This window comes from Neolamprologus brichardi, chromosome 9 (genome assembly GCF_056152115.1).
Source record: "Neolamprologus brichardi isolate AB-2024 chromosome 9, ASM5615211v1, whole genome shotgun sequence".
Lineage (NCBI taxonomy): Eukaryota > Metazoa > Chordata > Actinopteri > Cichliformes > Cichlidae > Neolamprologus > Neolamprologus brichardi.
Genome location: NC_142112.1, coordinates 23,063,910 through 23,086,419, shown reverse-complemented (window position 1 = coordinate 23,086,419; position 22,510 = coordinate 23,063,910). Strand labels below are relative to the sequence as shown.

At 40.9% G+C, this 22,510-nt stretch overlaps 2 protein-coding genes across 2 annotated transcripts in view; one reads left to right on the top strand and one right to left on the bottom strand.

Moving 5' to 3' along the window:
• The first annotated feature begins 332 nt into the window (after nt 1–332).
• Nucleotides 333–19,843, top strand: pan3 (poly(A) specific ribonuclease subunit PAN3). Its single transcript, XM_006794556.3, has 18 exons — nt 333–991; nt 1,857–1,978; nt 3,088–3,160; nt 3,249–3,319; nt 3,485–3,629; nt 3,803–4,020; nt 4,336–4,440; nt 4,524–4,581; nt 5,056–5,217; nt 6,561–6,677; nt 7,052–7,153; nt 9,396–9,561; nt 9,843–9,930; nt 10,040–10,179; nt 11,632–11,761; nt 16,271–16,335; nt 16,419–16,557; nt 17,242–19,843. The coding sequence occupies exons 1-18, from the start codon at nt 652–654 to the stop codon at nt 17,380–17,382; spliced, it is 2,382 nt and encodes a 793-aa protein (XP_006794619.1). The 5' UTR covers nt 333–651; the 3' UTR covers nt 17,383–19,843.
• The window catches only part of flt1 (fms related receptor tyrosine kinase 1), a 49,957-nt gene continuing 47,079 nt past the window's right edge, over nt 19,633–22,510 (bottom strand). Inside the window, exon 30 of the mRNA XM_006794558.3 lies at nt 19,633–22,445. Coding sequence (XP_006794621.2) covers nt 22,277–22,445 — 169 coding nt within the window. The 3' untranslated portion in view covers nt 19,633–22,276. The remainder of the gene's footprint in view (nt 22,446–22,510) is intronic.

The following is a 22,510-nucleotide window of genomic DNA, read 5'->3' as shown; positions in this document are numbered from 1 at the left end:
TGGTTTCTACGTTATCAACATGACAGAGAGGGAGAAGAGAGATATTGTATGCATGCTGGGAAATATTTGTACCATAATCCAGTAAGACCAAAAATAAGAAGTAATTTATTTTTTCTTTCTCTTTTTTTAAAATTTATTTTAAAATGTTCTACAATGTTTCCATCATTTTCTTAATTCTGAATGATAACCGCGCTAAAAAAAAAAGGAAAAAAAGAAAAAAAAAGAAAATTTCCCCCTATATCTTTGTCAACATCAGATACCTCAAATTTAGTTTGCATCCAGCAGATACAATTTGTTTTACCCACAATGCACAGCTATGCTAGCGGCTCTGTAGCACAGCACAGAGGCTGCGAGCGGAAAAAACAACAACAACAGGCTACTTTGCGAAGGCAGCTGCATGGATAGCGACAACAACAAAAGCAACAACGACGACCAGGATTTCACATGCAGTCATATTTCCTCAAACCAAAATGCTCCTTAGCCTTAGAATGTGAGTACTCTGGGATCTTAAGTGTTTTCCACCACCCGAAGTGACATTAACCCGCTCCTTTAAGTGAAAACTGGTTGAAAGCTAGCGGGCTAGCACGCTAGCTTCCTGCATCTCTCTATGTTTGAGCGTCTTCCGGCAGCAGTGGCGGCAGCAGCAGTGCCATGAACAGTGGACTCCCACCTTCAGCTGCTCCGCTCGGGGGTGCCGGGATACCCAATGTCAAGGTGAAGTTTTGTCGATACTACGCAAAAGACAAAACCTGCTTTTATGGAGATGAGTGTCAGTTCTTGCATGAGGATCCGTCCTTGGCGAGTTTGCCGCTGCACGGCGGCGGCGGCAGCCCTGTCCCGTTGTCCATGGCCGGGGGTGGTGGGACGCCAGCGGGGTATTCCCTTGGCGGCTCCGCGGCGGGCTGCCCGGGCGGTGGGGGCACCGGCGTGCCCAAGAAGAGTGAAACATTGGGGCCTGCGAGTACGTCTCTGGAGGGGCAGCTGTTAACCAGTGAGTACAAATGACTGTAAACCAAGGCCTCGTGCAGGGTGACTGACTGTGACTTTACTTTCGGGCCTCATGGAGCTTTGTTAAAATTTAGCCCGAGGATTCACTGAGGCCTCTCAGCGCCAAAACAACGTGGTTTACTTTTACTTGCCAGACATTAGCAAAACAGCCCAGCGTGCAACTAGCATATATCGCGCTCTTTAGCTATCGTCTCACAAGTTTTGACTACACGTTGTGTTACCAGTATCTTAAAAACACAAAACATGAGCCATGCTGCTGTAGCCGAGGCCTGTTGTGTTGTGTGACAGCTGTGAGTGGGCAGAAATCCGCGTCCCACTAACGTTAGCTCCTGCAGCTAATAGCCAGCTAGCGTTAGCTAAACTATGTTTAAACTGACTACTTTAACTTATTCTACCTGTTTGGGTTTCTCCTCCAAAAAGGAGAAATGGGTGTTTTTATCAGCACTTTGCATTTTCTTCTTCACTTAACTTAAAGTAAAGTTTAGTGTTGTTCTCCAAGTTGAGTCTTTTCTAACACTAGCCTACCTACGCTAACGGTTTAGTAGGCATTGTTTTTGTGTGTTGTGTTTTTGTGTTTAAGTAGCATGCACTTTGCAGTCGTGCATTAAAAGCTGCCCTGGAAGTATTACTAAAAAAGTTTGCTGGTGGTAGCTATCACCTTGGGTCAAGCTTCAGCTGCGGCTCACTGTTTACATGCTTTCAAACTGTGATTGGCTGAAGACGCGCTCAGTTGTGCACACATTAGCATGAGTGCATTACCTTTTGAACTGTGTAAGAAATTATCTCTAACTGACATGGTCAGTCTGCAGTCCTAATCTGCAAAACTCTGCTTTTATTGTCATCTACAGTCCCAGGGATGGAAGGCGCAACCCTGAGCGATGCCAATCTTACCAACTCTTACTTCAGCAGCAGCTTTATTGGGGTCAATGGATTTGGAAGTCCAGCAGAGCCTAAATACTCAATGATGCAGGTACAAGAGGGACGCTGTAGGTCTGTCACAGTAAATGTACAGTTAAACGAATTGAAAATGAATATATGCGTGTTTTATTTTGCTATGTTAGGAATGCAATGCGTGTGAAATTCTGAGTTGATGGTATACCAGTTACATTTCTGTATTGAGTTTTTTGTTATTGCCCTTTCTTTTTTACAGGGAAGCATAAAAACAGCTTCACAATAAACCAAAGTCTTCAAGTTCTCCATCACTCCAACTTTGAACATTTAGCTACTGTGAAATCGATGTGACACAATAGGTTAACGTCAGCCACTGCCATCATTAAGTTTCATCTTTTGCTGTTGGGAGTCATCGAGGCATTTACTGGCGGGTATATCGCTACATCCCCAGTCGGTGGTTTTCACATGTACGTGACTGGCAACATGGTTATGTTAGGGTTGAACCTTATTTCATTTCTTTATTTCTGTTTTTTTCTGTGCCGTATGCAATAACTTTACTAGTAGACAATGCCCTCAGGTATGTTTTTGAAAGTTCAGATGCTGCTAACGATCTAAACTCGACTCTGCAGGTGGACTGCGTTGCTTTTTGGCCAGTGTTTAATGTCATTGAGCTGCCTCTCCAGTGAGTCTCTCATCTTGCTTTTAGACCAGCTCTGAATCCTTTGTCTTGGACTGTGGCTAGTGATGGTAGTCCTTGTTCAGCTCTCTGGGAGATCTGTTGTGAGCTTGAGGGCCACTCAAACCAGAACCTGGAGCCAGGTGAAGAGTTGGTTCATGTGCTCCTATTTCAAGCTGACAGAATGCTACAGAGCAAAACAAAGAGTGACGTAACCAGCCCAAAGCAGTGAAGTTGGACTATATCCAAAACCTTGGCCTCATGAAAGAGGCAGCTGAATTTGTAGCCAACTACTTTGGAACCAAAACATTTATAGGTTTAATAAAGCAACTGGCTACCAGCAGCTCCAACCTACCACCACAAAAAAAAAGTTTTAGGTCTTTGAAAGCATAATTGGAGACTAAGGCCCTGCAGTTAAATTATTTTATGGTACTTCGTTGTATTTTGATGAACATAATTGGACGGCGGGGTGCTTTTTGTAACACATCTCCTCTGGATGCTGCTCTCCTTAGCGAATGACTACCAGCAGCAGCTCTCCCAGTCTTCTCAACGATGGTGCCAAGAACTTCAGCCACAGCACTCATGGTAAGCTGTATTGAGATATTTTTGGGGCACTAGCTGACACTCATCCACTGAAGTTTGGAAGAGGCCCTTAACACTTTGTGCTTTGCAGATCCAGTGAACTCCCCGACGTCCTCACTGTTCAGTGATTTTGGTGCTCTTAGCATTTCCCAAAGGAGAAAGGTGAGCGTACAAACATCGGGTCATAGCATTAAAGTTCTTTAAGGGTTCAGGATTACATTTTTATATAAGGAAGTACTTGAAGCCTGACAAAGATGACTTAATTTGCCTCCAACAAGACTGATAGACGACTTTTAATTTTTCCATTGTTTTCATTTGTGTTGGCAGGCTCCTAACCCGGCAGCGAGTGAATTCATCCCTAAGGGAGCTCCACGTATGGCCAATATGGCTCAGTCCACTGTCCAGGCCTTCCCCTCACCTCTCTTTGCACATCCTGGTCTCAGCAGCTCCACAGCTGCTGCCCTGGCTCCAGGTGTGGGTTTTTTGAGAACTACCCTCTACCCAAACACTTTCTGTTGGGCTCAATTTTGTTTTTCATCTTTAGAAATTGTAATACTTGAGTTCGTGAGGGATTTCCCTCATATATTACTGTGAAATTAAATCTTTTCTTAAGAAACATTTCTCACGTTCTGTCTCCTTTTTCAGGAATGTCGTTGTCTGCGGGATCTTCTCCTCTTCACTCCCCTAAAATTACACCACACACCTCACCTGCTCCCCGTCGACGCAGTCACACCCCAAACCCTGCCAATTACATGGTGCCCACCACCGCGTCTGACCAGGGTGCACACATTATCCAGAAAGAGACTGTAGGGGGGACGACCTACTTTTACACGGACAACACCCCGGCACCAATGGCTGGGATGGTACGGATACACTCTGCAGATGCATTCAGTCACTTTAAACACAACAAAATGAATATCACTTAAATCAGTCTGCATTTTTAAGTTTTGATATAAATGTGAGTCTTATTTAATAGGCTGCATTGAGATGTAACTTCATGGCCTAATAGGGACTGTAATTTGTTTTTTTTTTGTTTTTTTGTTTTTTATGACATCACAAGAGTTTCATTCTCTCGCATTCATTTACATAGCTGCCCAAAAACAATATTTGTATGATCAGACTGGTTTCCATTTCTCAATAAATAGGAAGCTGTATTTTCTCTTTTCTGGTTATTGCAGGTGTTTCCTACCTACCATATCTATCCCCCCACGGCGCCACATGTGGCTTACATGCAGCCGAAAGCCAATGCCCCGTCCTTCTTCATGGCTGATGAGCTTCGACAGGTATTGTCCTTGTTGACCAAACATTCCCCTTCTCTTCTCTGGAGCTTTATAACTGATGTCTTGTCCACTTGTTTCTTCTTCAGGAGTTGATAAACAGACATCTAATAACCATGGCCCAAATTGACCACTCAGAAAATCCAGGTAGAGCATCTACATTGTTGACATAAGGGATGCTTGTGACAACTGACCTTAAACATGCGCTTATAAAACTAAATGGCTGTTTCAGTTTCTATTTTCTATATTTACATGTAAACAAACTAGCACTAGTGCTCATTGCAAGTCTGATGTAGAGTTATTCTGTCCTGTTAGTGTGCAATATGTTGGTTGTGGGCTCTGTGGGTATGTGTTTAGTGTGTGTCAGTAGCTAAGATTGCAACTACCACAAACACAGCACGTCAGCAGTGCTGTGGAGCAACAGACAGCTTTTCAGTGTCTCCTTTAAGGCACTAATCAAAAAGTGACTATATCGCCCATTGTCAATTATTGGACTAAGGATTGTCGGTTGGAAAATTTTTACATATCGCTCAACCCTAGTTGCCACTTACATTTTAAATCTTTACTTTTTGTGCAGTATGTGGTGTTTTTTCCCTCTCTAAAAATGCCTGTTTCTGGTAGATGTACCATCTGAGGTGGACAGCTATCACAGCCTGTTTCCCCTCGAGCCCCTTCCCCCACCAAACCGCATGCAGAAGACCAGCAACTTCAGCTACATCACCTCGTGCTACAAGGCAGTGAATAGCAAAGATGACTTACCGTACTGCCTGAGGAGGATACATGGTAAGAAATGTGATCATCATATGCATTTTTCTCAGATGCCACACACCATGTCAGATAATCCTAAGAGTTGATTCACCCTCCCGATAGCCCAGTTTAATAAGCGAAAGAAGCTGTTCCAGCATTTCTAATATTGTAATGTTGTATTGTAATGCCTGAGCCTGGTACTGCCAGAGGTTTCTTCCTGTTAAAAGGGAATTTTCCTTCCCACTGTTGCCAAAGTGCTTGCTCATTGGGGGTCATATGTTTGTTGGTTTTTTTTCTCTGTATTATTGTGGGGTCTACTTTACATTATAAAGTGCCTTGAGGTAACTGTTGTTGTGATTTGGCGCTATATAAATAAAGTTGAGTTGAATTTAATTAAATGCTTTCATGGGTGCACTGCAGCTCTAAACGTTCAATACATTACTTGGGGGGAGCTGTGACTCAGTCTGACAGAACAGATTTTTATCTCGTAAGCTCTGTAATGCAACGTTTACTTAATGTCCAGTTGAGTTCATGTTAGAATAGAACATTCAATACCTGGGTGAATCCAGCAAGCAGGTGTAGTTCCACCTTCATGCTCTTTCAAGGATCTGCTCCTCCCCAAATGAGTATTTCTGTAACAACAGCATACAACAAGCTTTCTGATCTTGTCTACTACATTTGGTAAATGTCCAGACCAGAGAGGTATACCCCACGGAAGCTTCATTTCAGCTCTGTGTGTGTGTGTGTGAGTGTGACTGTGTGTGAGTGAGCAAGCTGGTTTGACAAAACCGAAAATCCCAGTCGCACAGTGGTTATCAGCTGTCTCTGTTAAGACGGCTTTCTTTGTCAGGTTCTGTTTTCTTGACATAAAAGGGAATTTTCACATATCATCTGACGCTTCTTCACAAAATAATCCCTATGAGTACCCCCTACTCCAATAAGAAGCATGTAAGATGAATATGATGATGATAGAGACCATATCAGCATTAACAGTAGAAATCAGCACTGCTGGAAATAAGATAAGAGATGAATGCTATAGAAAATAATGTTAATATTGGGATTTAACTCACAGAGCAATAATTAATAAATGAATTTAATCAAATTATTTTAATGCCAAGGACGTTCTGAAACTTTAAACTCCATAGATTTAAACATTAAAAGTTACCTTCCCACAGCCTAATAAAGAAGTTGTGGAAATTGCTTTCGTTTTATAGCAGATAAAACTGAATATTAATTTTATTGATTTGCATCGTGTGTGTGTGTGTGTGTGTGTGTGTGTGTGTGTGTGTGTGTGTGTGTGTGTGTGTTTTATGATCTGCAATCCCAATCTAACATAAAATGAATGTCTTATAAATAATTCATATTTTTAATATGCAAAGGTTTCCGCCTCGTTAACACAAAGTGCATGATGCTGGTGGACATGTGGAAGAAGGTTCAGCACTCAAACACTGTAACACTGAGAGAGGTCTTCACCACCAAGGCCTTTGGAGACCACTGTGAGTGTAATCGGCTAAACATGACTTGTCGATTTAATGCTTGCCTGTATTTGAACAGAAATTTTATATAGCTACATGATTTTAGACTTGCATTTTATCTGGTTACATAACTATATTTTATACTAAATTGGCTCAAATTTGCCATGTGGTAATTTCCTTGTTACTACAGCTTTAGATTTTAACTCTGAATGTGAATATCTGACACTAAAGCTATGTGACAAATAAATTGTTGTTGAGCATTAGCTGGAGTCGAAGTATCCAGTTAGCTAATAGATGCAATTTTTTTTAAATTCGTTTTACATGACAAAGAAAGCATTTTGGGGAGTTTTTTTTTCAGCCCTAATGTTTTCTCACGCTTTTATCTTCTTCCCCAGCTTTGGTGTTCTCGTATGATTTCCATGCAGGTGCAGAAACCATGTTCAGCAGACACTTTAATGACCCAGCAGCAGACTCGTACTTCACCAAAAGGAAATGGGGTATGCTGACTGTCCCTCCCTTCCTCGTCCTTTGCTACGAATAGGCCTAGCATCACCTCACACGCCTTTCTGCACTCCCTCCCCTTCACACATTTCGACTCTGTTTACTTGTTTGATAATGAGGTCATCGGCCCAAGTCTATTTGAGTGCATGCTTTCATGATTGCATTGCATACAGTTGTGCACGTATGTAGGTAGATGGGTTAGATTGTGCAAACAAATAATACATGTTTTTAAGAAATTCAAAGTGTCTAAAAATATGTTTTGGAGAGGGTTTTTTTTTTGTGTTTTTTGAAGTCTTGTTTGGTAGCCTAAGCTGACGGTTGGCAAGCATGGGTCTTTGTGATAGACACACGGGGACTTGGAGGAAACTGTGGCTGAAACTGATCCTAAGGCAGGTGCTGTTAAATAGTCTGTATACAGGAATGACAGACAGAGGAAGCAGAGGCATTCAGACCTTGGTCTTTGTGTCATCCATTCCAAACACTGATAAGAAACCACAACAAATGAGATGTATATACAAGCACGTGTGTGCATATAGCGTCTCTCAGATGCCTTTGCACACGGGTACATGATGATTATACACCTAAATACCAGATAACGTAATCTGAAGCCATTTCATTCTGGGATGGTCTTTAGTGAAACAAACAGGTTCCTTATTCTCACATGTTGCATTGTGGTTTGATTGTGTTGTACACACCCTAACACTACTGCCTGACTTACATTACCCAATGCGAGTGGTTCACGTTGGTTGTAAAACTTGCAGGGGGATTACGAGAAAGAAGTGAGTACTGCCCCAATAATAAACACGATTTCTAGAAACGGTAAGCGGCCTTGCCTTATGAGATCAAACTGTGAGTATTTTGATGAGTAAGAATAAGAATTTCATTAGCGGTTCTCAGTGATGTAGTGAACTCGTCAGTTTTAGGTGAAGTAGGCTTCCACAGTTAATAAGATTTTAATCTCGGTCACAACTTTGGCTTCCCACAATTAAATGACCATAATTGACTGATATTAAAATTGCGTGCTACATGAATAGAACGCAAAGTAAGAGCAGATCCAAGTGCTCCTTAATCGTCTCCCATGACCCTAACAGCATGTGCTAGTCACAGCTGTTCCCTGCATCCGGTTGCTTGAAGTTTCCAGGATGCAGTCTGGCCCAGGAAAACTTTGTTAAAAGATCAATATAAGATGTAACAGGCCGTTTAAAAACAAAAATCAAATGTCAGGACTGGAAATACTTTGGCTTCAGTGCAAGTGATTTTTAAACAAGAATAAATCCTATGCAAAGCGTACTGAGTTGTGTGCACCACAAAGCAACACAGCTAACTTACTCGTCTGTCTGAAAATAAACTGCTGACTAAATGCATGAAGGCCAAAAAGAAGCCTGTACAGCACATCAGGGTCTCCATCAGCTCACAAAACCACACTGAAATCTCCAATGCCAGTAACATTTGATGTGTGTCCACCAAACACGTACATAACGAAGGCTTCAGAAAAGTTGTGGATGACTTTATCCTCTTGCACAATTTTTCCAAATTCGTAAAACCTGCGCACAATGCAAAACCTCACAGTGATCTCGCAGCTGTTGAGTGCTTTGCAACTAGTTTAATGTGCATCTGTTGGACAGCTGCAAGGAATGGAATGAATTCCTTCATATTTTGTTTTTAGAAAATGCAATTAAGTCACTTCTTAACTGCAAACAAAGCTGCAATTAACAGGAATGCAGCATAGTGTAAAAGTGATTTAATTTTGTGTTTTGGTACCGTTCTTTTAATCTATATTTGCCTTCTAAGAGACACTGAATTTAGATGCATGAGAAAGAATTGAATTTGAATTTTGCTGGAGATTTACACATTAGCAGGAATGTCGCACAGCATGGATGCAAAAGCAGTGTAATCTCAGTATGGGTCAGAATAATACTCGTATATTGTATAGTGTTATATTTCTTTAACTGTATGTCTGGATTTTTTGTTTTAAAGATACAGTAAACAATATGTCATTGAGCTTCTTGATTTTTATCAGGAATTTTTAGTTGTTTTCTGAGTCTGCACTGTTGCTGAGAAAACTATCAGCTTGTTAATCCTCAGACTGAAGTTCATGCATTTTTACTCATGTCAGACCTCTAAGAAACAGCTTGTCACGAAGATAAGGTTACTGAGGAAGTAGTCTGAGGTTTAGTTCATAAGTAATGTAAAACCTCACACCACTTTTGTGCAATAAAACTTTTTTCTCATGTGCAGGACAACATGAACCCCCTCCACCACGGCAGCACGCGGGTCTGCTCCCAGAATCCCTCATCTGGGCATACATCGTCCAGCTCAGCTCAGCCCTGCGCACCATCCACACGGCGGGCCTGGCTTGCCGTGTGATGGACCCCAGCAAAATTCTCATCACTGGCAAGACCAGGTATACACGCTATTCAAGTATCTAAGCACATATTTCATTGTTCAGTATGGATATAAGAATCATAGCCTGTCTCTTATAACCATAAATGTCCATGTATGAAAGAACATGAATTTATTGTTTAAGCTCAGAGATAAAACTATGACTTAAGTGTAAAAAAAAAAAAAATCTATTAAAAGCAAAAGAATATTTTCATTCAGCGCTTACGTTTTTCACAGCAATGCTACTGTGCACGCACAACAAACGTGTACGTTACCTAATGCCTAATGCGTGAATCTTTGTAGGTTACGGGTGAACTGTGTTGGGGTGTTTGATGTCTTAACATTTGACAACAGTCAGACCAATCATCTTGCCCTGATGCCACAGTACCAGGTACTTTATCAGCTTCATGTGAAATTATTTTATTTTAGTACTGTCGTTCTGTCTTACTTCAAAAGCTGAGGAAGTGCGGTTAAAGTTTATTTTTGTGTTGTTTTTGTAGCAAGCAGATCTCGTGTCACTGGGCAAGGTTGTGCTGGCTTTGGCATGCAACTCCCTGGCTGGCATACAAAGGGAGAACCTGCAGAAGGCCATGGAGCTGGTGTCTATCAACTACTCTTCAGACCTCAAGAACCTCATTCTGTAAGGGGGTGTTGGTGTGATGTTACCCAGTTTTGGGGGGGGACTAAAATGCCTGCACTAAATACCTGTTTTGGGTTATCACTGGTATCTGTAGCTTGGAGGAATCTTCAGTTTACATCCCTGTTTTTTGGTGCTAGAGTGGCTAAGGTGATGGTCTGGTGCTTGTTATTACGATGACTAAATGGCAACCGGACCTAAATTAATAATATGAAAAGTAAACAAGTCAGTTAACATTGTCCACCTGATTTATCTGTATTAGTCTAGCTCAGTGTGAGAGTCCAAAGGCTGCTACATACTGCTGTTATTTCCTTTGTATGTTCCTTATTTTACTGCCTGTTACACATGTCGCGTGTCAGTGTAGCTGACAAACTCGTGTGATGTGAAACAATATTAATGGACGTGGTGGTAAACGCATTGGTTTTACCATAAGCGCAATAAAGGCTTCTGTACATGTATTGCAACAAACACAACCACATTGAGACTGACCAAAAAAGTGTTGTCAACTCATTCTGACCACAATCCGTGGTTTAACTTAAACTATTTCAAAAACACAAATAAAAGCTGTCCGTGGGGCAAGAATGGAGTACTTACTGTTAGCTTCCTCTATGTTATGTTAGCTCTACCACGAGCAATCAATGCACTTCTGCTGACAGGTATTGTAGCGATACCTGTCAGCAACGTTGGAGTCGTGTCAAACTTCTGTAGGATTAATTGTAATCAGAAGTGATTAGAACATTACAAAAAAAATATCTTGACCTAGGATTCAAATAGTCAGATTTTATGCATTTTCAAGCATTTCTCAGTGTCTGTGTTAGTCCTATGCAGTATTTCTGTTATCTGAAAGACGTTTATCTTTATAAACGTCTTTTTATAAGGCGAGGTCTTCAGCACCTAAACATGCAATCATGCGATTTGTGTATTGAATAAGTAAGAAGAGCTGAGAAAAATATCTGCAGGGACTTTCAGTCAATGTGACCTTTTTGTGGTGGTGTGAAGCTAAACACCCTTTGAAGTTTAACGGCCATTGACTTATCAGATCTGCGTCCTGTAAATGAAGTGAGAGTTGACCTCTTAATAGAACTGATGCTTTTATACTTCAGTAAATTGTGACATGCAATATACTCAGGCTACTGCAGCTACTGTAGCATAATAACATGTCAGCTGAGTTTTCACTTAATTTTGTCTGCGTATAGATGAAATTAACCAAAACTTAGCATATAAGAGAAAGCTGGAATCTCATTGGTTAGTAGCGTTTGATCTTCTAATTGAAGCACTCACACTTGGTGCTGTTTAAGGTTTTAGCAGTGTTTTATACCTTTTTTGTGCACGGCTTGCACCTTATACTTAATAGTGAAGAAGAAAATGGCAGTGTGTAAAGAGACCGCCTTCTTGTGAGTGCAGCGGCACCTGACCTGAACTCACGCGAAGGTAAATTGTTGCTGTGTTTTGCAGGTATCTGCTGACCGAACAGTCTCGCCTGCGCAGCGTCAATGACATCATGCCGATGATTGGAGCCAGATTCTACACACAACTGGATGCATCGCAGATGAGGAATGACGTCATTGAGGAAGATCTGGCCAAGGTATGATGAAGGTTATGTTGAATACACAGAGAAGGTCTGAACAGAAAACGTGTCTGTAACATGATTCAGCCATATTGTTTACTCCATGTGCGGTGGATAAAAGGGGGTATTGCCTTGGTTAGCAAATAGGGAAGTTGTGGGTGTGTGTGTGTGTGGGTGTGTGTGTGTGTGTGTGTGTGTGTGTGTGTGTGTGCGCACAGGATGTTGTACAGTATATTGTGGACTTGTTGGAGCATCAATGTGTGAAACGCCCAACCCGACCCCATCTCAGTCTTTTTCTTTCGGCCAGGCCCCAGCTTCCTCTTCCGGCCTTGTCTCTGTGCTGACACGCCAAGTGAAGTAGCTTGTGGGGTTTTGTTTTTTTTTGTTTGTTTGTGTTTTTTAAACCTCCTAGCTGCAGACCCTATTTACTATCTATTCTGAGTAGGTGTTATCAAAACAGAGTTCTTTAAATTTGAGTGATGTCAGTAATGTTTCATGAGAACACAAATGGTTCTCAGTAGTATAAGTTTTTTAGTCCAAACTCAGCTAATGACAGTATGTAGATTTCCTGCCTATCACGTCAAACGCTGCTGAATGCATGCCTGCGCGTATAAAAATAACAGTAGCCCCCTGCGTTTTCCTGGTCACTCTTATATTGTTGAAGAAAAGCTTTATTTGAAAGTTAAAAGTTTCATGTAAACCATTTTGAGTTTGTGGTTGCATCATTGTAACAGTGCTGCTGTGTTAAGTTACAGGTTGTTGTTGCTTCAGTCATGATGCTGCTTTTAAAGACACTCGTTAATCTTTCATTTAGATTCTAATTTGGTCATTTTGCCAAGAAGCACTCATTGTTTTGTTTTCTTGTGATGTAGATGTAGTAATACAAATACAGCTGGTATCTACCACTGGTACCCATGCTTGATATTTTTAGCCATCTGGAACACATCAGATTGAATGATTTTGAGGTAGACAAAGGAAATCTTATGTTTGGCTCTGCTTGCAGCTGTAACTGTTCATCAGATAGGGAGAGGGTTAACAAAATGAAACAGACACTGTTCAGTCAACTCCAGAGACCCCCTCCAAACAATGTATCCGTAGCAGTATGTTAACAGTAAACGATATGTAATTTAAACACTATGGTTATTTGCTAACGATACAAAGAGGAGATTTGAAATGTTTTTCTCCTAAACTGTATGAACTGTGTGAATTAATTGCCAGGAGGATCTTTTAACAGAAGCTTGGACAGAGCCTTGTTTGCACCTCATTCTTTTAACAGGTCCCTCTAAGCTTTTCATTTGCCTCAACCTCATTCTTTCACAGTATTTCAGTTTTGTAATACCTCACAATCTCCTTTTGTAACTGTTACCCCTCAGTGGTAAAAGGATGGGTGAATTGCCGTTAACCCGCTGGGCGGGCGAGCGATTTGGGCAGCTAAGTTTATGAATCCGATAACTGGACAGCCAGTCAGTGCAGGAGCTTCAAATTCATTCCATAGGTGCATCTACTTACATTTCTTGGACATGTTTGAATCTCAGTAACTTGAATCTCAAGCTCAGAGTAAGTTTTCTGAAAATCTTGTGACTGCGATAACTTGAGAACAAGCGGACGTGCAATTTTGAACAGGTGCACAGGTGTGTCTACTAGAAGGCTGAGGGGGGTAGCACTGGTGGTTGTTTTTATTTTTTGTAAATTAACGCTTTTAAGTGCGACAGACCTGAACTGCAGTCAGCCCTGATTTAGGCTTCTGCAGTGAATGTCTGTAGAAGCTATGATGTAGCCAGTGTAAGTGGCTGGCATTTATGCTTGTGTAGCTGCTTTGTGTGTTAATTACCATGTGATTGTGTCCCGGTTGTTTACATGTGGTGCCAGCCAATAGAAAGAAATACAGTTGCTGGGACGTTTGTTTGTTTGTTTGTTTAATTTTTTGTCCCTCTAGTTTTTCCCCTCCTTTGTTCATTCCCTCACATCCATTCTGATCATTTAATCATTCTCCCTCTGGGAATTTGCTGACATTTGTGAGTTCTTATATTATTATTTTGATTATTATCCATTCTACAGAGACAATGATTGTTATTCTCACTTATAAATTTAAAAGTTGCGGGGAAAAAGTAGCCAGAAATGCACAGGATGAATCAACAGTGGAGAAAAGGCCAATCACAATAGTTGCCGTCTTTTGTCAGGTTAAGGGGTGTGATCCAGACCGGTTTGATGTTATGGCATAGCTTTCACCCTAAAGCACAAATCCCCAGACAGACGCGTAATGTGGTTTTGCATTGCCTTACTGAAAAAACTGCCCCATAAACCTATATACGTCATTTGGTATTGGTAGTATCGTCACAGATGTGCAAGTTACCCGTCTTGTGCAATAATGCAGCACCACACAGTCATGAAGACTTTGCTCTAATGGCAGGCAAATTCAGCCTGAAGAACCCAGCATCTGTGATTTGCAGAAAGAATGTCTAATGTTGATTAGCCAGGCCACAGTAGAGGTAAACACTTCACCTCAGAGAAGACGGCAGCGTTTCTGGATCTTGTTAATACAAGTTCTTTCATTTGCATGGTTTTCCGCTTTCCTTTTTAGTCAGTGTGGCCTGAGTGGTGTTGAGCCTCGATATTTGCATGTGTCTGCATTTGCTGAATTTTTAAAATTATTTATATACTAGACCAAGCTCTGACAAAATCCCCAAATTCTTGTTTCTCAGCATCACAGTGAGAAAAACCACAGTTTTTCACAGACTATTGATGTTATTAACTCTTTTTTTTTTTTTTTTTTTTTTGAGCGCCATGAAAATATTCCGGTCTTTGTCCCCAACCTCATCGAAACTTGTTGCTGGTATCAAATTCCAAAACAGCAAATATTTATTATGAATCAGTTCCTTAGTTTCAGCATTTTGGATGTTCTCATTTTCATTTTTAAACTCTATATATAGTTCAAATAGATCATTGCATTCTGTTTTTATTTCCCTTTAGGTTTATTGGATCCTGAAAAAGTTTTTTTTTTTTTTGTTAGTGTTATTAGTAGTTTTCTTCTGATTCAGTTAGTGGACACAGTAGCTAGTCTGGAAATACTGTTACAGAAAAATGAATCCTGAATACATTTTCAAATGAGCCGAAATGATTGGCCAGTTGATTTTCAGTAATTGTCACTTTGTTCAACAGTGAAGATACAGTTGACAGGGTGAGACAGAGAGGAAGAAGAGAAAGGAGAGGCAGGAATTAATTATATCTGCAGACATGAAGGTGAGCTGTAATTTGCTGCATTGCAATAATCTGTCATGGAGTGAGCTACATCACGTTTTCAACAACTTTAGGTGCAGATTTAAAGTTACAGTACGCGTTGGTGAAGAGTGTCTAAGATTCTTGGGCTTGGACACGATGTGAGAGTGTAAACAAGCTGTTTTTCAGAGGGAAGGTGTGAATTTTGGGACACTCAAGCATTCACTGGCATACCATTAGCTTATAACCATCTGTTGTTGTTTAGCTGGCCTGTTGTCAGCTATCCAGAGATGAGAGGGTCCCACGTGTAATCTGCTGCCAATAAGTAACTGCGACAGTATCTGGAATAAACAAGCATGTTTATGCCTGTTTTTGTTCATTTGTTCAGTTCAGGAGATAAGGGATGAGGTGGAAATGAGGGAGGGTGTAACAAGAAGGAGATTATTAAAATATACATATACAAGTGTTAAAAGAGCTGTTTGTGCGTGGTGCGCCACAGACAAACAGGGAAATAGCGACGTCTATCTCAGCCACTGTTCTGTGAGACAGCATGGCAACTTCCACAAACTGGCACCTGCTCGCATTTATTTTTAATGGATTATTTAAGTTAAAGATGTTTATGAGAATGCATCACGTAATTCCACCCTAATCAATGTATATTTATGAGTACATCATTCTTTTCTCTATTAAGTAACCTCAAATGAGTTATGTGGATTAGGTTAGGTGGTTTTGATGTGTAGGAGCCATGATGTACGTGTAATATTGGTTTACTTCTGTCTTGCACGTCTTTGATTTCAGAGAATTGTTTTTTGGGTTCACTTTCAGTCAGAGGGAAGTATCTTGTAGACCCTGTGAGAGAAAACGGAGCTCAGCACCATGTATGGGCAGAAAGTCAACAGCAGCGGTTTCAGTTTTTGGAAGCATTCCTTGCAGGGGGAACGTGATCTTTTGATTTGAAATTGGTGTTTTATAAGAGAAAATCCCACTGGAATATATGTTTGTTTGTTTGTTTATTTATCTCCCTGTCCCACCCATCAAATTTAAACCCCCTCTCATTTGGCCCATATTCATTGCACTTAACATCTATACTCTGTTTACAGCTGCAGGAATGAAAATAAAATTTAAAGCAGCATTCACTGCATGTTGGTAATGAGTGGAGAATTTTACTGCCTGCTATCGCCTCCAGTGGCAGAGTATTTTTCTCCTCTGGTGCTGCTTTCAACGTTGCTTCTTTCAACTGAAAGAAAAATGAAAATTTCTGGTGCAGACAAATAAAATTGGCCCCCCTGTTTTGTTTTGTTTTTTCTGCAGGAGGTGCAAAATGGCCGACTCTTTCGCCTGCTGGCCAAGCTGGGCACCATAAATGAACGTCCAGAGTAAGTACCACTTGTTGAACATTGCATCATAGTATGTGATTTATTTCTGTTACAACTGCATAGTCTTGTGTTGTGCCAATCAGATTCCAAAAGGACCCAACGTGGTCAGAAACGGGCGACCGCTACCTGTTGAAGCTTTTCCGGGACCACCTGTTTCACCAGGTGACAGAAGCGGGGACGCCCTGGATTGACCTCAGCCACATCGTCTCCTGCCTCAACAAAGTCAGGGAGCTTTCTTTTTTTGGTCTCTTTTAATACTTTTGTTTTTAAATAAGCAGATATGTGATAAGTTGTGCACTTCATGGAACTATTTAATGTGTACAAGTTAGGCAAACATGCACAGCAGCCCAATTTTCTGTTAATGCTTCAATAGCATAGGCTAAAATCGCACATTAATGTGCCCAGTGACTGCTAAATGGAAGTAAAAAAAAAAAAAGATTAACCTGTTTTACAGTGTAGCGATTTTCCAAATTTCAGTTCCAAAACACTGAATTACACAGTATGTCAGTCCTAACCAGCACCATACATGTGTAGATCCTTTTTAACCACCAGTTTAACTTCCTTGTCAAGCTGTCACCCTTTTTCTTAACACTTTAGTTCCTCTTTTCACTTCATTAGCCTGAATCTAATTGAAGCTGTGACTTTTCGCAGTTACAGCCTTTTCATTTCAGTAAACTGTTGTATGAATAGCTGCACTCACTGTTAAATTTGTGTCAGATAGTCTTATCCTGTTATCGGTGCACCCACATGACCTTGTTACTTGCAAAAGCGATCCCAACTGATTGTCAAAACAGTTGCTTTTCTCATGAGAATGAATTGCTTTTGTATGCTAACTGTAGCAAAACAGAAAACAACACTTACAAAATATACTTTTTTTTAAAAGTTCTGTTTCTTGTGTTCATTTAGCTGGACGCAGGCGTTCCTGAGAAGATCAGCCTGGTGTCTCGGGACGAGAAAAGTGTCCTGGTTGTGACCTACTCGGACCTGAAGCGCTGCTTTGACAGTACCTTCCAGGAGCTGCAGGCCGCTGCATCCGGCTCTCTGTAGCGCCGCTTTCAGGCCTGGCAGGGTGGAGTTGCCGGGACCTGGAGCACATTTTTGCACTACAGTGGAGGACCAGGCTCAAAGAGATGACATCAGCATGGCAAAGGCAGCGGGGCAGGGCTTCGTGAACCTCAGTCACATACACTGACCCTGTCCACCAGGAAGGCTTTTCTAAAGTGTAACTTTTCTTTTTTAGTTTTCTTAAACCCCACAGCTGAAAGTTTAAAAACAAAAGGAGGAAAACAAAAGTTTAAGGACAAACATGGAAGCTGTGACGAACACATGATGACATTTTTTTTAAGATTTGGGGAACAAAGTGAGACACAAAACATGACGTTTTGAACTTTTCCTGCTTTTATTGTTTGTTTCTACAGCTGGGGTTTATTTTTCTGAGGAGGATGCACTAAGATTTTAATTTTTTTGTTAATTTTTGTTATTTTTATGAATATGTGTGAGTGGCCTACAGGGTGAACAGAGAGCTAAAATCACACATGGACATAAATTACCAGAGCAGACTCGGAATTGAAACAAAAACAAAAAAAAAGAAATCTAGCTTTCTACTGACTGCATCTTTCTTCCGGTTGGAGACCACACCCCTTCATTCTGAAGCACTTGGAGACGGGAGACACCACTCAAGGCTTTCATTGGAGTTGGACAGCTAACTAGCTTTGGCCTTGGTTGATGGTTCCCCTTTGACAAAAGGAAATAAAACCACTTGGGTAGGGCGGGAAGGGTTTGTAAAACTGGAAAACAAATAAGGTTTTCAGACATTTTGGTTAAGGAGATTATGGAATTTGGGTTCATTTGCAGTGGGGTGGCATGGAATGGGATTTGGGATTGGGTGGGTGGAGACTTGTGGTGTCTATGGGCACTCAGGAAGAGGTGTCTTCTCCTGAGGTAGTGTGAGATGGTGGTGGGGTGGGGTGGGGTGGGGATGGTGGTTTCTGTTGGCACTGAGGAAGGGGTGTCTTCTCCTGTTGCCGTCTACCAAGTGTTTGTTACATATGCAGCAACCACCTTTGGTCAATGGACACGGTCGTGGCATCTACCGCTCAAGGAAGGGTCATTTTGGCTGTGCTACCCAACACTTGGGTGTAGCCCATAGGTGGGGCTTCTGTTGAGGTGGAGCCATAGCTGCCTCTTTGTGGAATGTCCTTATTTGGTCCCACACCTATCTTCTCACCCCTAATGTCCCTTATATATGTCTCTTTCTTACTGTTCCCTCTTTTTCCTTCCCTTTTATCCCAAACTTCACCTCCCCTCAGGGGGTCTGGGCCCCTCTACTTTTGAGAAAAAGCAATGCTTTTGTGACTTTTTCCCAGCTGTTTTTTTCTTTGCTCAGTTGTTGTGCAGGAATGCATGATGGGAAATTGGGAGGGCTGTCAAGTTTTCTTTTTTTTCTTTTTTTCTTTTTTTTTTAATTCTGTGGACCAATTCCAGCAGGGGTTTAGGTAAATGGGAAGGGGGTGGAGGGGGAAGGAGGATACAAACAGGGCACCACCTGTAATTTGTTTTATTTGCGTGTTTATTTTTTAAGATCATGAAATACAAACGTGCTGGAGACACAGCAGCAGCGCTGGCTGCTGCACTCACTTGGATGACTTGGCTTTCTCTCAGGATGACGAACAGCTGGATGGGCCCAATGATTGAATGTGTCTGGCTGTCATTGGCTGCCCCTTGTCCAGTCATATAGATGAGCTACAGTGGAGCGGGCGGGACGTCTTCAGATGGCGGTTTTAGGAAGTTAATGTAAGTTTAAGACATTGTGGGGGGGGATTTCATGTTGCCCTGAAGCACAGATCTACTTTTGGTTCATTTAACATTCAGACATTGTTCATTTACCTTCAATTACCCAGAAAACAACAAGCTAAGTTCTGCCAAGCTACAATTGCTGATTCGTCCGATTCAGATTTTTCATAGAAACATTTAAATGTTACAAACACGAGACTTTAAAGTGACAAAGACTCTTAACACACAGTCGACACGGTTGAATCATGATGATAGAGGTCAAAATCAAGTAAACTGTCCCAGATGCAGTCGACTTTTACGTGAGCTTTTCAGTGCGGTCTGTTCTTGGGGGCAACAACAAATCTTCAGGGTGCTGGCTGTGTTAGATCATGTACTACTTCCTCTGTTTTAGTAAATGAGAAAAAAAATGAACCGACAAAACTTATCTGGTGAATGTGGTGCTTTAGGAAACCCTTTGAAATAAACTTGCACACATTTTGAAAAACACACACGCCCCTCCTGACTCGGCCTGTGTAACGTCAGTGCTCATATCACTGTATTCCACATGATAACACACACTCCGGTTAATATTAGTGATGACCTTCTCCTCTTCCCCAACATCAACACACCTACAATCACCATCTTAGTATGTTTTAAGCCCCTCTTGTGTTCTTGTCTCAAATTTTTGCAATATTTGTGTGTACAGCAGTATTTTAATAAAGAATACCAAAACTGATACTGATGTTGAGTCTTTTTTTTGGGGGGGGGGGGGAGCAGTTACAGAGACCATCACTTTTTAATATATAGGTAAAATATAAGTCGTACATAATAAAAACATGGATATTACTGTATTATAAACACATTCCTCTTTGGTTTTCTTTGAAACTGCATGATGGGCTTTAACCTCACTTATTACTGGTTTAAGGCACTGCTGTAGCTTATCTGTTTGGGTGGGTGGCTTGTGCCGAAAGGCTGCTGAGACCTGACTTTAAGCTTGCCCTGGACCATTTCTTGTGTGTCATTCCCTGCTTTCCTATACCGACTTATCAGAATAAAGGCTGAAACTGCACAAATAAATAAAATGGAAAAAAGTCTAACTCACTCCTGTTTCAAGATAAAATTAAGATGCTTTTATTTTCACAGCAAGGTCATGTTAAAAACTCGCAGTGTGACACACAGGACTTCATCTGGGAATAAAACTGAGTCCATGAGCACACTGAATCTTTTCCAGTGGTATTCCACCAAAGTGAGATTTCAGAGCTTTTAGATAACTTTGCAGTGAAAATAAGGGCATTTTAATTTTTTTCTTCAAATGGCAGCGTCTTAGGCTTAAATGGAAACAAAACAATACAGGTATCCCTTCTAAAGAGCACCTCAAATAGAGGTGGGTTCAATGGAGGATGCACTCCTCAAAAAAAAAAAAAGGGTGGTCTTTAATGTGTAACCTGCATTTGGATGTGATATAGAAAAAAAAAGACACATTTATGTTGTCCAGAAAAGGCAAAAGCAGCTGTATACGGATTTGGGCTGTGATGAAGTAACAGAGCTGTCTGCCCACAACTAACCAACTAGTATTATAAAGAGGAATATACAAACAGAATCAACTAATCATAACTAAGCGAATCTTTGCACATTCAAAGGTTTTTGCAAATGGAAACAAACCCAGCATTTTATGAATTAAAGAATACATTGAATTAAAATACACATACTCAGTTGACAGTTTATTAGATACACTTAAATCTTGGAGTCTAACACTGTGGCCTAGAAAAAAAAATCACATTGAGTCTTGGAGAGCGTGGAGGATCTATCGTCCTCACACCAGTTTCATTGTCAGATATTTACCGTAAAATATGAAATGTGTTGAGGCGGCTGCTGTTGGGATTTGATGCTATATAAATAAAATTAAATAGATTTGTTTCGTCTGTGGAGGAGACTGTGGAAAAGTTAGCCGTCTAAAGATGCTTCCTATTAGAACAGCTTTGCATTATTCACTGTCGAAAAACAAAATCCTTGTTTATCTTCAGACTATGCCTTAATGCAACTCCAGTAGTCACCTTTCTAAAATAACTAGTTTTAGGTACCAGCTTCCCTCTAACTGGTTGCCCTTGCAAACGGATGTTTTAAGCAGAAGTTGAAAATATAGACTTACTAACATGGTAACCTCATTCAATATTATGGCCATGCCGCTGTATTTTTATGGTAGGAATAAGGAAACTGATAGCAGGTTCCCATTAATGAATGTAATTTTCTACCAAGGCTGTTGTGTTGGACAGCAAGAGTTACAGCTACGTGTACCTATTAAAGTGGAAACTGAGTAAAATCTACACTCACAAATGGTCAAATTTAAGGTAGTAACATTTTGGTTGCATAACTAAAATAAATACAGGTACATACATTGCGTCTAGCTGTATAATTCAGTGGATAATAACTTTTTCCAGCATGTAGTGGTTGTGCAAGAGGAGCAGTTATTTTATACAGCAGTGCTCCTCTTCACAAGGCTTCAGGCATGAAGTACCAGTACAATAAGCTCTGATAGTTACATACTAGTGAATACATTCTGCATAACTGCATGGGTATAAGTATTGTCGGGTAAGACTTAGCTGCTCGTAGAAGGGGTAATGTGATGGAAAAGCACTGAGATAATACTTGTGAGGATGCTTTGCTGTACAACAGCATGCGATTTTGCAAAAGTTTCTCAACCTCCTAAGACCTGAACTCTTCTACGGCATTCATTTTTAATTTCTCTTCCATATTTGGGCAGATTGGGGCGCGATGAATGTAAGAACAAAGAATTACCAGATTTTTTTTTCACCTTATTTTTGTTTTTAAGAAAAATAAGAGCCACATATGAGGATATTAGTTTAAAATTTTGATAGAACAGTAGCAGTATAATGTCCTCGTAAGTGGATATCAGGCCCTTGTAGAGCAAAATTGAGTATTTTGGTCTAAATAACCCAAAATGTGATGTCCACATATGTGGACGCCAGGTCCTAGGAGGTTAAAGAAGTTTGGCTGAAGGAGGAAGATCCAAAATATCTGGGGCATTTAGACGTGCAGATACTATAAAAAGTGAGGTGGGGTAAATTAAAAAGTGTAAGATGAGGTCTGGAGAAATTATAAAAAGCTGTATAAACCCTGTATGAAATTGTGAAACACACAAGCGTGGATGCTAAAGGGAGGGGTAGAGGAAGGCTGAGTTATAGTCTGGAGGAGGGGAGCCTCCCTCCTCAGACTCCCAGTCACATGGCAGGATCGAGGGGTCGTTTTCACGGAGACCTGCAATGTCACTGCACAGGAAGGGCACCTGGGTGTCTCGACACTTGGTGAAGGTGAAGAACCTAAACACACAGATTGAGATCGATTGCCTCGTTTAGCGTGCACTGACAGATGAATTGAACATCGA

What these genes read in the sequence shown, in the direction of transcription:
- pan3 (XM_006794556.3), top strand. Translation starts at nt 652, where the DNA reads ATGAACAGTGGACTCCCACCTTCAGCTGCTCCGCTCGGGGGTGCCGGG. An exon ending in CAAGGCCTTTGGAGACCACT is followed by an intron (nt 6,678 to 7,051) that starts GTGAGTGTAATC and finishes CTTCTTCCCCAG; the next exon opens with CTTTGGTGTTCTCGTATGAT. An exon ending in GACCTCAAGAACCTCATTCT is followed by an intron (nt 10,180 to 11,631) that starts GTAAGGGGGTGT and finishes TGTGTTTTGCAG; the next exon opens with GTATCTGCTGACCGAACAGT.